Source organism: Amblyomma americanum, chromosome 11 (genome assembly GCF_052857255.1).
Source record: "Amblyomma americanum isolate KBUSLIRL-KWMA chromosome 11, ASM5285725v1, whole genome shotgun sequence".
Taxonomy (NCBI): Eukaryota; Metazoa; Arthropoda; class Arachnida; order Ixodida; family Ixodidae; genus Amblyomma; species Amblyomma americanum.
The window spans coordinates 21,994,473-22,008,751 of record NC_135507.1 but is presented as its reverse complement, the minus strand read 5'-3'; the positions used below and the strand labels follow the sequence as shown (position 1 = coordinate 22,008,751).

Sequence of the window (14,279 nt, the reverse complement as noted above, 5' to 3'; positions counted from 1 at the left end):
GATTTCTTTCTTGCAGTAACACGGCGGTGAGAGTAGAAATATTCAAAACCAAAACTATGCTACGTACCCCCTTTGACAAAAGTAACCGAGCAATAGCTAGATTTTCGCTTCTAAACCGTATAACGGAGCCGTTACGACACCCCTAAAGACCGAAAGGTATCAAAACGTGAGGACACGGGTCCACCTTACTCTGTACAGATTAATAGCTACAGGGCTGCCATAAGTGCTTCGCTACGCGTCTTAAGAAGCAGACCACCTGTGCCCGGTTACTTTTGGTCAGTGCCTCCTCTATACTTTCTTAGAGGAGGCACTGCTTTTGGCAAAGATGGTACCACAGAGGACGTTACATAGTAGGGTAACTCAGCATTCGCCTGTTGAATCAGTCGCTGCGCCATCGTGATCATGTTTCACTATCATCATCAAAACGTATGTATGCAAATTGTTTGGATAGCGAGGAGTGTCCTTACTGAGCTTGCTTCCTCTAAACCAAATCAGGCATTGACCGCCCCGAGCAGTCACCAGACGCCGGCTGCCGGCGTGTAATCTGTCTGCGCCAGCGCTTTCCTCTCCGTCATCTGTTTTCAGTCTGCAGATATCTTTCTCGGCCGCAGTCCTGCTAGCCCCTTATCGGCCCCGGGAGAGCGTCCAGAGATTACACGCGGCGGAATTTTGCCGGGTCGCCCTATCTTTACAAACATCTGATTCGGGTGTTTTGAAGCGGCGCGCTAGTCGGTTCGTCCACTCCCCCCCTTTGGGCTGATCGGCGATCGTAGAGCCGGTTGTGCGACGAGGAAAACCCAGCGCTCGCCACGACAGAGTTTCCTGTCGAACCTAACACCCGTCGTCCCGTAGGCAGCAGCTGCGACGCAACCATGGCGAAGGTTCAGTGTACGTGCTCGCATCTCATTTCGTCTCCCTCGAGCGAACAGCGCTCGTATCCACGGTCAGAATCACTCATGACGACCTTCCCGTTGTGTTCTCTTGTGCTTCAGGTGGACCCGTGGTGGACATCCTGGGCGATGAGATGACCAGGTGAGCCGTGTTCTTACGTGGCTCTATCGCAGGCCGGGTCAAGGTGGCGCGATCTTGGCTCGTGGATGGCGCGCGAAACAGCCAGATATTTAACTCGCTTTATCTCCAGCCGGCGAGATCGGATGAAAGTCCGTGAATCCAATGCTTTATGCCTCGTCATCGACCCCGATCTAAAATGGCGATTTAAATGTCCTCGTTGATGCGTTTTGCCAGTGTAGACTTTTCGCTTTTCAGAATTTGTAGTAGTAGTAGTGATTTATTAAAATAATTATAAAAAGGAAGGAAAAGATTTTTGCTAGTCCTGGAATCTGCCATCGATACTGAAGCAGCTGGGCTAGCGGAAATAAACGATAGCAGGCAGAATGGGGAAATGAAATGAAAAGGTGAGGGGACAGGAAGAGAGGATAGGGGGGAGAGGTAATGTACACAAAAACTGTTTACACAATAATAAATATGTACAGGTTGCGCGCGTGATTAGTTCATGATGAAGGAAGAATGCAGTTTTCGATGTCAGGATTTTTCTATTCTCTCGTAGCAAGCCATATATATGTTCACCGTATTTCGGTTTTTCGCTGTTCACTGCGATTGTGCAGAGTTCAGTTTGTCAAATTTGAGGAGTCGCTGTCCAATGTACTGACCAAAAAAGACTGGCTCCTAGCAAAAACTGTTGCACATTTTTTGAGGTCAGAGTGTATCCTCTAGTTATCATGCTAAACCGCATCTTCTGTGCATCTGCAGCACGCAATTTCGAATTTGCTCAACATCCAGTAGTAATGCACTGTTTTGTGCAGGAATCGAAAGCTGCAATCACATTAAGCGCTCCTAATTTGCATCTATATAAAGCATCTTCAGTAGAAAATTGCTGATGGCAAGAGCAAACGTATTGCCTCTTAAGAGGAGAACGAAGTGCTGATGCCTGCGCTACTGTGCGGTGGCCAAACTGTCGACATGCTGATTCCAGATTGTATGGTTTTCTAGACTGCACTTGATGGCGAAGTCAACTGATGTTTTCAAACCCACATAGGTCCCTTGTTCGCATTCTAGCAGGCATAGGTCCCTTGCTGCTAGTCTGAATTCACAGGATATCACATCACAACAAAATTAGGTACTGCTTTTTACATATGTCTATGTGACTTTTGGCACGAATGTCACGCATAAGCATTGCAACTAATGTGACATTTCATACTGAAGCGTGATGGTATTTAGAGTTTGGGATTTTGACCATGCAGCTGCTTGCATTGCCTTTTCCACATGGCTAGCAGTGTAGTAAATGCATTGCTTTGCTTTGTTAATGTTATGCAGAGTCATTTGGGACCTTATCAAGGACAAGCTCATTCTTCCATTTTTGGACGTTGAGCTCCACACTTACGATCTTGGCATTGAGAATCGTGACCGCACGGATGACCAAGGTAAATAATTTGAAGGTGCCCTCAATAGCACATATGCATAGTCAGTCTATAATTATGCTCAAAAACAGCATGTGAGCCTGTTTATGCGTCATGAGTTATCGCCAACTGTGTCTACTGGCAAATTTATTGAATTAATTACTGGTAGTAATGACGCTGTACAACTTGTAGCCCCTTTATTATTAACATTACAATGCATCATTGGCGGACTGATTGTCAAGAATTGCTTGAGAGAATAAAATTAGCCCTGGAATGACTGAGTGCAGGTAGCTTCCTCTGCGCCTTGTATGTATGAGCTGTAGAAATTCTTCTGAATAACCTTTTTTAATTTACACCTTTCTCTTGTAGAATAGCAAAGCAGCAGGATGAAAGCATGCAAGCCTATGGTGTCCAAGTGCCTTAAGAAAAGCTTGTGGAACTTGCTGTCCGTCACCAGACGCATGTAATTTTCTACACACTCGTTCAGGCCACTGAGAGTATCTTGTCCCAGAGGGGTCTTAGCTCCTGGATATGGCGACAGTATTAGCTGTTGTTAATGCGTTCTTGTTTGTCCTATCCTGTGTAGTGTCTTTTTCTACTCGTTGTTTCTCAATGTATTACCAACTGGCCCAACATTCTGGGGCATCTCATGTAGCCATGGGATTCAAGTAATTACGCAAGTCCTCTGTTGTTGGCTTTTGTGCCCATGTAATACAGTGTGTAACAGTTACCCGTAACTAAAATGTTCCAAATAACTATAAGCCTGAAAGACCTTTGCACATTTTCCTTAACAACGCCTACTGTCTCTGCCCCTATGCAGTGACTGTGGACTGTGCCCATGCCATCCAGAAGTACAAGGTAGGCATCAAGTGCGCCACCATCACGCCCGACGAAAAGCGAGTCACCGAGTTCAAGCTCAAGCAGATGTGGCGCTCACCCAATGGGACCATCCGTAACATCCTGGGCGGCACTGTGTTCCGCGAGGCCATCATCTGCAAAAACGTGCCACGCCTCGTCTCGGGCTGGACTAAGCCCATCGTCATCGGCCGCCACGCTTACGGAGACCAGTACCGGGCCACCGACTTTGTTGTCCCGGGGCCTGGAACGCTCGAGATCAAGTTTACTCCCAGTGCAGCTGGTGAGCCTGCATTGGAGTTCAAGGTTCACGAGTTCCAGAAGACTGGAGGCGTTGCTATGGCCATGTTCAATACTGACGAGGTGAGTGGTGCTAAATTACTTTGTCTTTACTCGAGAGCTGTCTGCCACACACTTTGTAATCGGGGTCCTTAATAGTAGCTGTGTATCATTTGCTGTCCTCATGCTCTTTGTCGTTCTGCTCTTCAAAGCCCTGCCCAGACTGTCAGGGTAAATTAAACAAACCCTCAAGCGAGCAAACAAGCAGTTAGTTTGAAATCGTTAACCTCTCAAATCGTGAAAATCAGGCATGAACTTCAGTGCATTATGGGCCATCCATTCACATTTTGTTTGGTAGGTTTAAGGGCTGAGTTGCTGCACTGCAGCTCCTGAGAGAAATAGATTTGCAGGCAAAGGATTGAATTTTAATTAAAAAAAATATATGAGAAACCGACATAATCTGTCTTCTCCTCTGAACTCTCAATGAAGTGAGAATGCTATACTAACTTTCTCTGTAGAGGCGATGCAAGAAAAAAGGAGCATATAAACAAAACAAATGAATGATCTTCCAAGGAACTTCATTTTAGTGTGCTCGGACACATGGTTAGGCCGTTTGAAAGGTGACAACCAGTCAGTGTTGGTATACAGAGTAATTTGAGAAGTTGACTTAAACTGAATGGGAAAACTAGCAAATTTTACAGAACCAGCATGTGCCTCTAAGGCCCCATAACGCCTTGTGAAACTTGAAGCTACACTGCTAATTCTTGCATCACAGCGAAGTGTTGGAATAAAAAAGTACAAACGGTGAAAATATTTATTGCAAAAACAGCCCAAAACACTACCAAAACATAATTTCCAGCCAAGACAAGCACAGAGATGGTGACATTTAATGCAGTGCTTTTGCACACTTCTTAGTGCTTTCAGCACTGTGAAATGTAACCATATGTCAGTCAGCTATGCTTTTGTATTATGGTCAAGGCTCCTATGAACATTCCTGTGGAGCATAATGAACTTGCAGTTCTCAAAACTTGAAAGCCTTTTCTCTGCTCCTGAAAATTTCATGTTCTAATTACTGTTATAAAGTCACATAAGAAAGAAAAGGGCCACAGTAAAGATAAGACTACAGAGTTAAGCGTGTATGCAGAATATTCATTTTTGATCTTTTTCACTTTTCTCTGAACATTTTTTCTTGTTATTGCTGTGCATGAACTCCCACTAGAGAGAATGTACATGTACACACGTGCGGGGTGACCCTGTCCCGCAGCTTCTTATTGTTCCTCTTATCACTTCTCACTGTGCAGTCCATTCGAGACTTTGCCCACAGCTCCTTCAAGTTCGCACTGCAAAGGGAGCTCCCACTCTATCTCAGGTGTGTGGGGGTCTCCTTATCCCTCTTATCTTTGGCACTGTTCTCTTGGAAGCACATATCGGGGTGTCGATGGAAACTTCTTTTTTCATTTCTCTTTGCAGTACCAAGAACACAATCCTCAAGAAGTATGATGGCCGATTTAAGGACATCTTCCAGGATATTTACGACAAGTAGGTTTTCTACCCCCCCCCCCCCCCCCCCCTCTTTTTTTCTAGCAGCTTCTCTCTCATTATGAATTGGGTAAAGAGTTGAAAATGTAATTTAATGAGTCATGGCTGAGTGCTGGGCTTATTGATTCAGTCAGTCTTTGGGGAGCCAGTGCACGCCAAACCATGCTTATTATTACTTCTAGTATGCTGTCTTTAACGCTGCTCAGAAAAATCAGTGTAAACAGGAATGTAAAAGACTACTGTGATTCTTTTCAGTACACAGTAAACCTACGATGTACTGTCAGCTTAAAATGAAATGCTAACAAGACAACTGAAAGATGAACAGCAACATGAGAAGATCATAGCTGGAGGATGCTGAAAATTAGTGAAGGTTAATTTCACTTCGAAGGCACGAAGACTGTTCTTAAGTTTTAACCAACATCCCTTGTGTTTCCTGTCCAGAAGCTAATATGTTTGTGTTGGCATTTAAATTCTCTTGTTCATGTGGCATTTGTTGCTGATAGTGCATTATAAGCCTTATGAAGCCTGCTACACATTCTGCATACCTGTATATATTTTTTTTAGTGCCTAAAATGTTTTTTGTGTGACCAGACTACCTCAATCTACCATGTATGTTTTGCCCGCAAAGTAATGTGACTGAACCACTGAATGCTTTCTTCTTCATGATGCTAACCACAACCTTACAACTTTTGAGGCTTCTGCAGTGACCAGCATTGTGCTTTTGCGCTGCAAAGTATGCTGGTGAATGGTTATTTATTGTCATTTATAAAATTAAGAAGCTGCAAAACAATGTTGCTCATTCTAGGTACCACTGTGTTCCACCACCTGCCACAGTAGGTCAGTGTCTATATGTATTAAGTTGTTGAGCACAAGTTCACCGGTTTGATTCCGGTCACCGTGCCTGCACTTTGCTGGAAGCCAAATGCAAAAATGCCGATGCACTGAGACTAGGGCACACATTAAAGAACCCTCCATTGCAGCATAGACCACGTATCCCCGCAATGCTGCTTCGGCATATAAAAATTCAATAAAAAAGCAAGCTACATTTCCCTTGCCTTCTTTTGAATGCAGGGAGTACAAGCCTCAGTACGAGAAGCGTGGCATCTGGTACGAGCACCGTCTCATCGACGACATGGTTGCTCAGGCCATGAAGTCGGAGGGAGGCTTCGTTTGGGCCTGCAAAAACTACGACGGTGATGTGCAGTCTGATGCCGTGGCACAAGGTGTGTTGTGCAAGCTTTCAAACAGACCCTGGAGTGCATTTCTCAGACCAGCGTCAAAACAGATGCATCGAATCTTCTTTGTTTCATTACCCGCCGCATTGGCTCAGTGGCTTTGGCGTTCAGCTGCTGATCCCAAAGTCGCAGGTTCGACATGGCCGTGGTGGCTGTATTTTGATGGAGGCAAAATACAAAAACGTTCATATGCTGTGCAATGTCAGCACACGTTAAAAAACCGCAGGTGGTCTGAATTAATCCAGAGCCCTCCACTGTGGCGTGCCCCATAGCTCACGTGTCGTTCTGAAAGGTCAAAACTCCACAGTTTACTATTTATTTTTCTACTTCATTTTGCACTTTGCGTGGAACAACTGTGCAAGCTCTCTAAATGATGCACTCACGAATGTGCATCACTCCACTGGTCACTGCTACTGTGTTGACGATTGTCCAGGAGTGGTGGTGAAATGGTAAAAACCTCACCAAGTATAAAGCACTGTTTCGCAAAACTTCATAACTTCATATATTAGCATTGCCACAGCAGTGAATACATGCTGTACTAAGATTTTAACATATTTTTATTCGGCTGTGGTAAAACCGTTTTACTGACTCGAGCATAGCAAATGTAGATATGCATGCTAAGTATAATAGCACTGTATACCAAATATTGAATGGAGGACTGGACACATGCTTGTAACTCTCAGAGATGCGCAAAGCATGAAGTCGAGTGTTAAAGAGCGCAAGTTTGAGGTTGCACAGGGTGTTCCAAGTTGTTTTTGTAGAATCCCGATGATACAATCACAGCTTATACAAATTTCGGTATGATACGTGTACTGCTTGCATTGTGCAGAATTTCGGGTGTACCGAACAATATTCCACTTCTCTGTGGATGATATGAACTTGGGAGCCAGCCACACAGTATGCGCGCAGCGTAAATAAATCGCACTAACCATAAACAGATCTTGAATGCACCTCTCGTGCTTCATCGTGGCCGTTTTGTTCATTTCAATAATATGTAGGAATTTTCAGGTGACACAAATATTTTCCGCGACTTCATCAGTTTCATATCATCAAGATTGTGCTGTAATACCCATCCTTTTTCCAGTCCGCTAGTCTGTCATTTGAGGTTTGAAATGTTAACCTGCCTTCACATTAGAAGTGGCACACGGGCACTGTGCAAAGTGTTCGGGCGTTGCGATGCACTTCACAATTTGATGTTTCACTCCAAAGCACTGGTTTAGTTAAAAACAAAATTCAGAGTGAACCAAAAAGAATGTGCCAGCATACCACACGCATGCATGCCACATGTAATTTGCAGGTTATGGCTCCCTGGGCATGATGACCAGCGTGCTCGTCTGCCCCGATGGCGAGACACTGGAGGCTGAAGCCGCTCACGGCACCGTGACGCGCCACTACCGGCTCCACCAGAAGGGACAGGAGACTTCAACAAACCCCATTGGTATGCACACAGAATTGCATTAGCGAGTCATTGAGTTGACTATTGAACCCACTGGTAGCGTGCCATCAGTTTCAGTTTATTTCATTTCAACTCCTCGTTTGCATCAAAACGATAGTACAGGCACTCGAGAAAGGGGCTGCTTGATAAAATTCCAATGGCCATGCTACAGGACAGTGAAAGACAGTTTAACACAAACAGTATATGCAGTCCAAAAGTGAAACCAAGCTAAGCAAACTAGGAGTAATGGAAAAAAGAACCAGTCACTATTTCATAAACCATACCCAACTACTGTAGGCCATGTGCACCTCACTCGGTCACTTTTATGATCCAAGTTTAGACATATTCACTCACAGGACATACCTTGTGCTTGGTGCTCTTTGGTCACAGCTGCAACTTGCATAAAAAATCGTCATTATTGCCCCTACTGTAGATACTGCGAGACATGTATGGACAGTGTTGCCCGAAAATGACTGTTTGGCAGTGCACTGCCTCTTTGCCTCTAATCAGATTTCTTCAGCCTTTAACAGACTTAAACTTCGTGCAGCGTCCATCTTTGCCTGGACAAGGGGACTCGCGCACCGGGCGAAGCTGGATGGCAACAATGAGCTGGCTATCTTCTGCAGCTCACTCGAGGCCGTCTGCATTGAGACCATCGAGGCCGGCTACATGACCAAGGATCTGGCCATCTGCAGCAAGGGCATGTCTGGGTATGTTGGCTGAGCACAGAGAATCTGTGCAATTTCTAGCATTGCAGAGCAACATTAAGTGCAGCTTTAAGCTTAACTTGAACCACTGATCGGCAGATGCACACTGCACTTCTTGTGCGTTACTGCTTAATTTTGTGAACTGACTGGAGTACCAAGTTGTCTGTCATACACTAGGCATGGACGGCTCTTCACATCGGACATGAGCGTTGTTCTTGTTCAAAACCATCAATGTGAACATGAACGAAACAACAGGTGCCCTTGCAGGCAAATATGAAAACTAAAAACAAGTGATTTTTAAAGTAGTTTACATTTAATTCATGCTGCACAGAAGGACATGCTGACAAAGCATAACTGCCAACTTCTGCGCTGACAGCGGCTTTGCATCCGTAAAACTCTGATCGTAACTGGCGTCGTGAATATTCGCTTGCTCAATTCTTCACAAGCCAGTCTTCTTTACCAACATGGCCAGGAATGGTCTGGCGCAAGCAAACAGCAAAGAGCTGTCATGCTGTATGATCAGGAGAAGGCTGATGCTTTTTTTGTGGCCAAGCACTGCCAATTCTGAGCCGGGCTGGACTGAGTTGAGATGTGGCAGGCATAAATGTCGAAAGTCTGTGAGCCACACCACAAGCGAGGCTGAAAGCAGGGCACGTAGGCAAGACCTTTTCTGAAGAAAGTATAAATTACTTTGAATTCATCTCCTACTGGTGGTCTTTTCACCACGAAGTTGCTCTATTTCATGACATTTCGCTCGGCAGCAAGAAAAAAGGGTAAAGATGCCTTGCCAACAAAAGCGGACAGTTCCGAGTTTAAGGTAACATTGTTAGTTAGTATAGTACAGGATGCAACTAGCAAGTACAAACACCTGGTTTTTCAGGAGCTGCACAGCTGATGCATTGCTAATCTGCTCTGAACAAGCAAAGGACTTTACCTGCATACTAAAGCATAGCAAGCACATACGTTAAAGGTAGCTAATTATGAGGGAAAAGGAAATGCAGATATCAGAATCTGTTTTAGGACTGTTTGTTGTAACAAGCATTTGATGTGAAGTAACCTTGTGCATTTAGTGCTAATATTGCTGCTTGAATTTAAACATGGATGACACTAGCGGAGATTAATGAAAAAAAATGCCTCACAATGGTTCACGAATTTTTCTCTGCTTTGCATTAAGTCCTTGTTAGTTTCTCGGGGACTCGTAGCTTGGGCTGAGACAGTTTTTATGTTTAGTTTCATTGCAGCTAAGAAATGTAGCATTTGATTGTAGTTGAATGGCAGTGAGCTCACCAGCAGTCGCATTTGCTTATTTGCAGGGTCCAGCGCAGCGACTACCTCAACACATTTGAGTTCCTCGACAAGCTTGCCGACAACCTGAGGAAGAAGCTGGGCAAATGACTAGGCCGCCTGTGAAGTTGTAGGGGTTCATCTTACTGTCTACTTCCAAACTGTCCGCAGTGACTACGGTCAGGAGTGAATGGACTGTGTGCACAATGAGATTGACACACTGCCGACAGAGCTAAACACGATTCGTCAGCCAAGCTACACCATCTGTGAGCAGTGCACCGTGCAAAGATGTCCAAACCTTCGAAGTGGGATACCTGAATCTCAAAGTTTGACAAGGGACTTTTGTCTTCCATATCACTATGATGACTCAGACATCACAGATGAAATGGAAGCACTTTAGTTCTGATATGATCACTGGTTGCACAATAGTATTTCTGAAAACAAAGCACACCCCATGAGCTCGCAGAAGTTTTAAAACATTGCAGCGAAAGTAGTCGCACTTTAATCTGCTCATAAAATACGTTGTCAGTGGGTTCCAGGCAGATGTAATGGTACTAGCAACTGCTATACACTTATGTCTGCTAAAGTTACGCTTTACATCCATTACATCCACCGTCAATGCAACATAATTTATGTTCCATGCGCTCCTGACCTTGTCCCGCAGACTGTTGCATTTCTTGTCTCTCTGAGAGCAACTTCCGGTGGCCATATTTCTCCGAACCCCCCTTCATTGTGGTGCATTATACACGAACTGCTCTGTATACTATAAAGGAGAAATATATTTTTACATTTATATCTAGAGCTTGTCTCGTGGTACAGTGTCTAACATGCTCAAGTGACTTTCTAATGGGCACAGCTCTACAAAAGTGGAACAGAAGTGGCCTGATATGTGCTTCAAGGAACAAGTTTTCCATCTGAAATGCACACAGTTGCTCTTACATACAGGCGTATGCAAGTCAACTTTAAATTGTCACTGGCATTTCCCTCAATTGTTTGACCCAAAATGATAGGCACCTTTAAAAGTAGGGCGCACTGTGCAATGGGGAAGCTCCACAAAGGAAACATATTTGTAGAATGTTGGGTTCATCACCATCAACACCCAGAAAACAGCCACTGCTAGATAAAGACGAGTCTTTCCTCTCCAACTGCCACATTTTTGTGTCAGCATCATTCATTCACATAGTCTTCTGTTAAGGTGTGCTGTAGGATGTCAGTGCACTTTAGAAATCCTTAGGTGGTAAAAATTATTCCAGAGCTCTCCCCTACAGCACCTCTTTCTTCCTTTCTTTTCAGAGTCCCTCCTTTATCCCTTCAGATGTCCACAGAGATGTGAGACAGATATTGCAGCATTTCCTTTCCCCAACAACCAATTTTGAATTTTGTCCTCTCATCCCTTGGCTACTTGTCTTGCACTCATTCCATTTGGGGTGCCTTTCATTGCACATCAGTTATCAACTACAAATTTTTCACATTACATGCAACAGAAGCTTCAAGGTGGCTGAAAAACTGCACGGCAGCGGAAGACAACCTTGACTTTGTGACGCACCCAGGACGACACCCTGGTACACGACTTTTACATGTGGGGTGCAAGAGCATTCACTCTTTCAAACATTCTGACAAAAGTACTGTATTCATCAAATTTTAAGGCAGGCACTCTGTTATTTTTTAGCTGAGAACAGCCTCGTGTTTTAGATACAAAACCAATCCATTTTACTATTTTTTTCTGAACCTCGGAAAAGGTGGTTACATTAAAATTGGGGCAGCCACTACAATCGAGAAATAGGTTCAATTTCTGTCCAAGTGAGAATTTAGTTTGACAGGTCTGCTAGGAGTGCTAATATTTAGGCGACAACAGTAACAGGCATTTACCACTCCACTAGAGAGATTCTGCAACCATTTTATTCCTTGGAAGCAAACAACCTTTCAATGATCCATGTCTAACATCAACATTTGCCAAAACTCTTTTACAAACTTCGCACATTTTGGCCTTGGTGGACACCTACAACTGTGGTTAAAAAAAAAATGAAATGAACATTGGTTTTGGGGAAAAGGAAATGGGGCAGTGTCTGTCTCGCATATCAGTGGACACCTGAACCACCCCATAAAGGAAGGGACTAAAAGAAGAGAGGAAGAAAGGTGTGGCAGTGGAGGACACCCCAATAATTTTTACCACCTGGAGATCTTTAATGTGCACTGTCATGGCGTAGCACATCCTCCATTGAAACACAGCTGCAGTGGTTGGGTTCGAACCTGGGTACTCCTGATCAGTAACCAGCATCCTAACCACTGAACCATGGCCCTGCTATAATTTATAAGTTTTTATGCACAGACATCTTCCTGGCCTTAAAGAATGCAGGTCCTATGGCAAACACAACTTAAAACCTGTCTAGACCATCTCAAGGCTTAGAATGCTGCATGTAACAAGATGCATCCCTGCTGCAAAAAGAAATCCTTTCAACAGGAGCTCTAGGCACACTGCTGAGATGCCTGACTGATCTCTAGCAAATGTCACTGAAACACAGGCAACGCAACCCCACGTGCCTTGTCAGTACAAGCAGGTGGCACTAAATTTGCAAGCAGAACCAACAAAACTACTGGTGAGATAAACAGAAATCCAACCTCATTTGGCTAGATATGAAACCAACAAAGATTAAAATTGAAGATGAGCAAAAAGTATACCTAAATCTAGCCACCAGCAAGTGAATGATGAATTTCGCTGGTCGCCAATCGGAAATGTCTACTGCACCAAAATGAATTTGCTGTTAGGCAAGAACATCTCTCCTTGAAAGACCTGTACTATGGATTCGGCTGCATGACATCTACAAAACTTCAAGACATCACAGCATCACAGGAGCAGCCCGCCTGAACCTGGCATCTATTAGTTGAAAAGAGACTAAAGTTTGTTCTCTGTTAGGCTTACGCAAGCCACTGCGGAGAAGGCAAACTGTTAAGGTTTCTATGTGGGCATGGTTGGACCCATCAGTGCTCAAGCTCAATTGGGTGTACTCATCAGGAAACTACAGTTACACCATTGAACCAGACAGAGACAAATACGGGCATTTGTCAGTGCGTGCAGGTTGCCCCTGTTCACGAATGGCAATCCAGTAACTTGCAGAAGCAATATTTTGAAGGATACATGACGTTGCCAATTAGAAAAAATAAGTGACTGTCATTAAGAGTAGGAAACACGTCAACCCGAGGCGACTACGATGAGATGTGAACAGCCAGCAGTGCAATGCACAAGACCGCATCGAGTTTCAGTTCAAGACAGCATGGCTGCATGCCATACTTATATATTCTTTAAAAATAAAGTGGCCAACCAGACTGTCAGATGCTTCGATGCATCCACAAGTAAAAAAATAGAATGGATGTTGATTTGAGCAGCAGATGCACTGCAGGCAATGAGACCAGAAGTCTGGCAACGGGAAGTAAATTATCTTGCTGAAAAGACATCCTGTCTTCGTTTCGCAGCATCATTAATGAAGCAACTCATGGACCTGCACCTGTGTTTACAGTGAATGCAGGGACATTGATTCAACAACGACGGTGTCGGTGTCACTTCTGTCGTAGATGCAGAGACTATGACATAAGATCACGGCAAAATGCACTTGGTGCTGAACAAATTGGACCATCACATCTCCGAAAACCAGCAACAGATCGCTCTACTGGTGACGTTGAACGTCAGTGACTTGAGCTGTCAGTGACTGTCGCATGCACTTGAGACTGTGATGCAATTGAGATTGGCCCATCGCACCTCCGAAAGCCAGCAACAGATCGCTCCACTGATGATGTTGAACGTCAGTGACTTGAGCTGTCAGTGACTGTCGCATACACTTGAGACCGTGCATGCGAGACATGGGACAAAAAAAAACCATCTGTGACGCAAGCTGCACAATTTTAAAGGCACAGGCTATCTACTATTCTTCAGAAGCTGGCATTCTGTGCACACTGGCTGCGTCGACAGCACGTGACAGTGTTCGCTGTACACCCCGAACATCCTCGAATGCTCGGCGTCGTCCGAGTCGTCGTCAGTGGGGCACCCCGAGCAAACGCTCAGAGAGTCCAAAAGGATGACCAGCTTGGCGACGTCTTTCAGATCGTTCACACGAATAACAGGTGACTCGAGGCAGTGTTCTACGGGCACCAGACGTCCCATCGCGTTCACCGTTACCTCCAAATTGTCGTGGACGACGACCGCCTTTTCGACGACTACGATCGCGTCGATGACGCACATCTTGCACAAGGCAATGAGTTCCACGCCGCTGCAGTGAGCGCTCCAGCCGCACAGGTCCTTGCAGTCTGCAAGACTCGCCCTGAGCGCAGCGAAACGTTCATCCTGCATGACGTGCTCCTCCGACTCCAACACCGTAGCCAAGTGCCGGCGTTTTCTCTTGCCATTCTGCGGCTGTTCGACGTCGCTTGCAAGGCACAGAGTTGGCACGGCTCCGGGCCTGAGCCCCCAGCGACCGCGCGGAATCTGCACGAGGTTACCCTGGACAAGGTGCTCGTAGTTCTTAATCAGGTCACC

General features: G+C 44.9%; 1 protein-coding gene across 1 annotated transcript; it reads left to right on the top strand.

Moving 5' to 3' along the window:
- Window positions 1-308: 308 nt before the first annotated feature.
- Window positions 309-10,552, top strand: LOC144110801 (isocitrate dehydrogenase [NADP] cytoplasmic-like). The gene is made up of 10 exons (XM_077643893.1): window positions 309-888; window positions 993-1,032; window positions 2,335-2,441; window positions 3,238-3,635; window positions 4,853-4,920; window positions 5,022-5,090; window positions 6,162-6,313; window positions 7,623-7,763; window positions 8,308-8,470; window positions 9,781-10,552. The coding sequence occupies exons 1-10, from the start codon at window positions 873-875 to the stop codon at window positions 9,860-9,862; spliced, it is 1,236 nt and encodes a 411-aa protein (XP_077500019.1). The 5' UTR covers window positions 309-872; the 3' UTR covers window positions 9,863-10,552.
- Window positions 10,553-14,279: the final 3,727 nt, after the last annotated feature.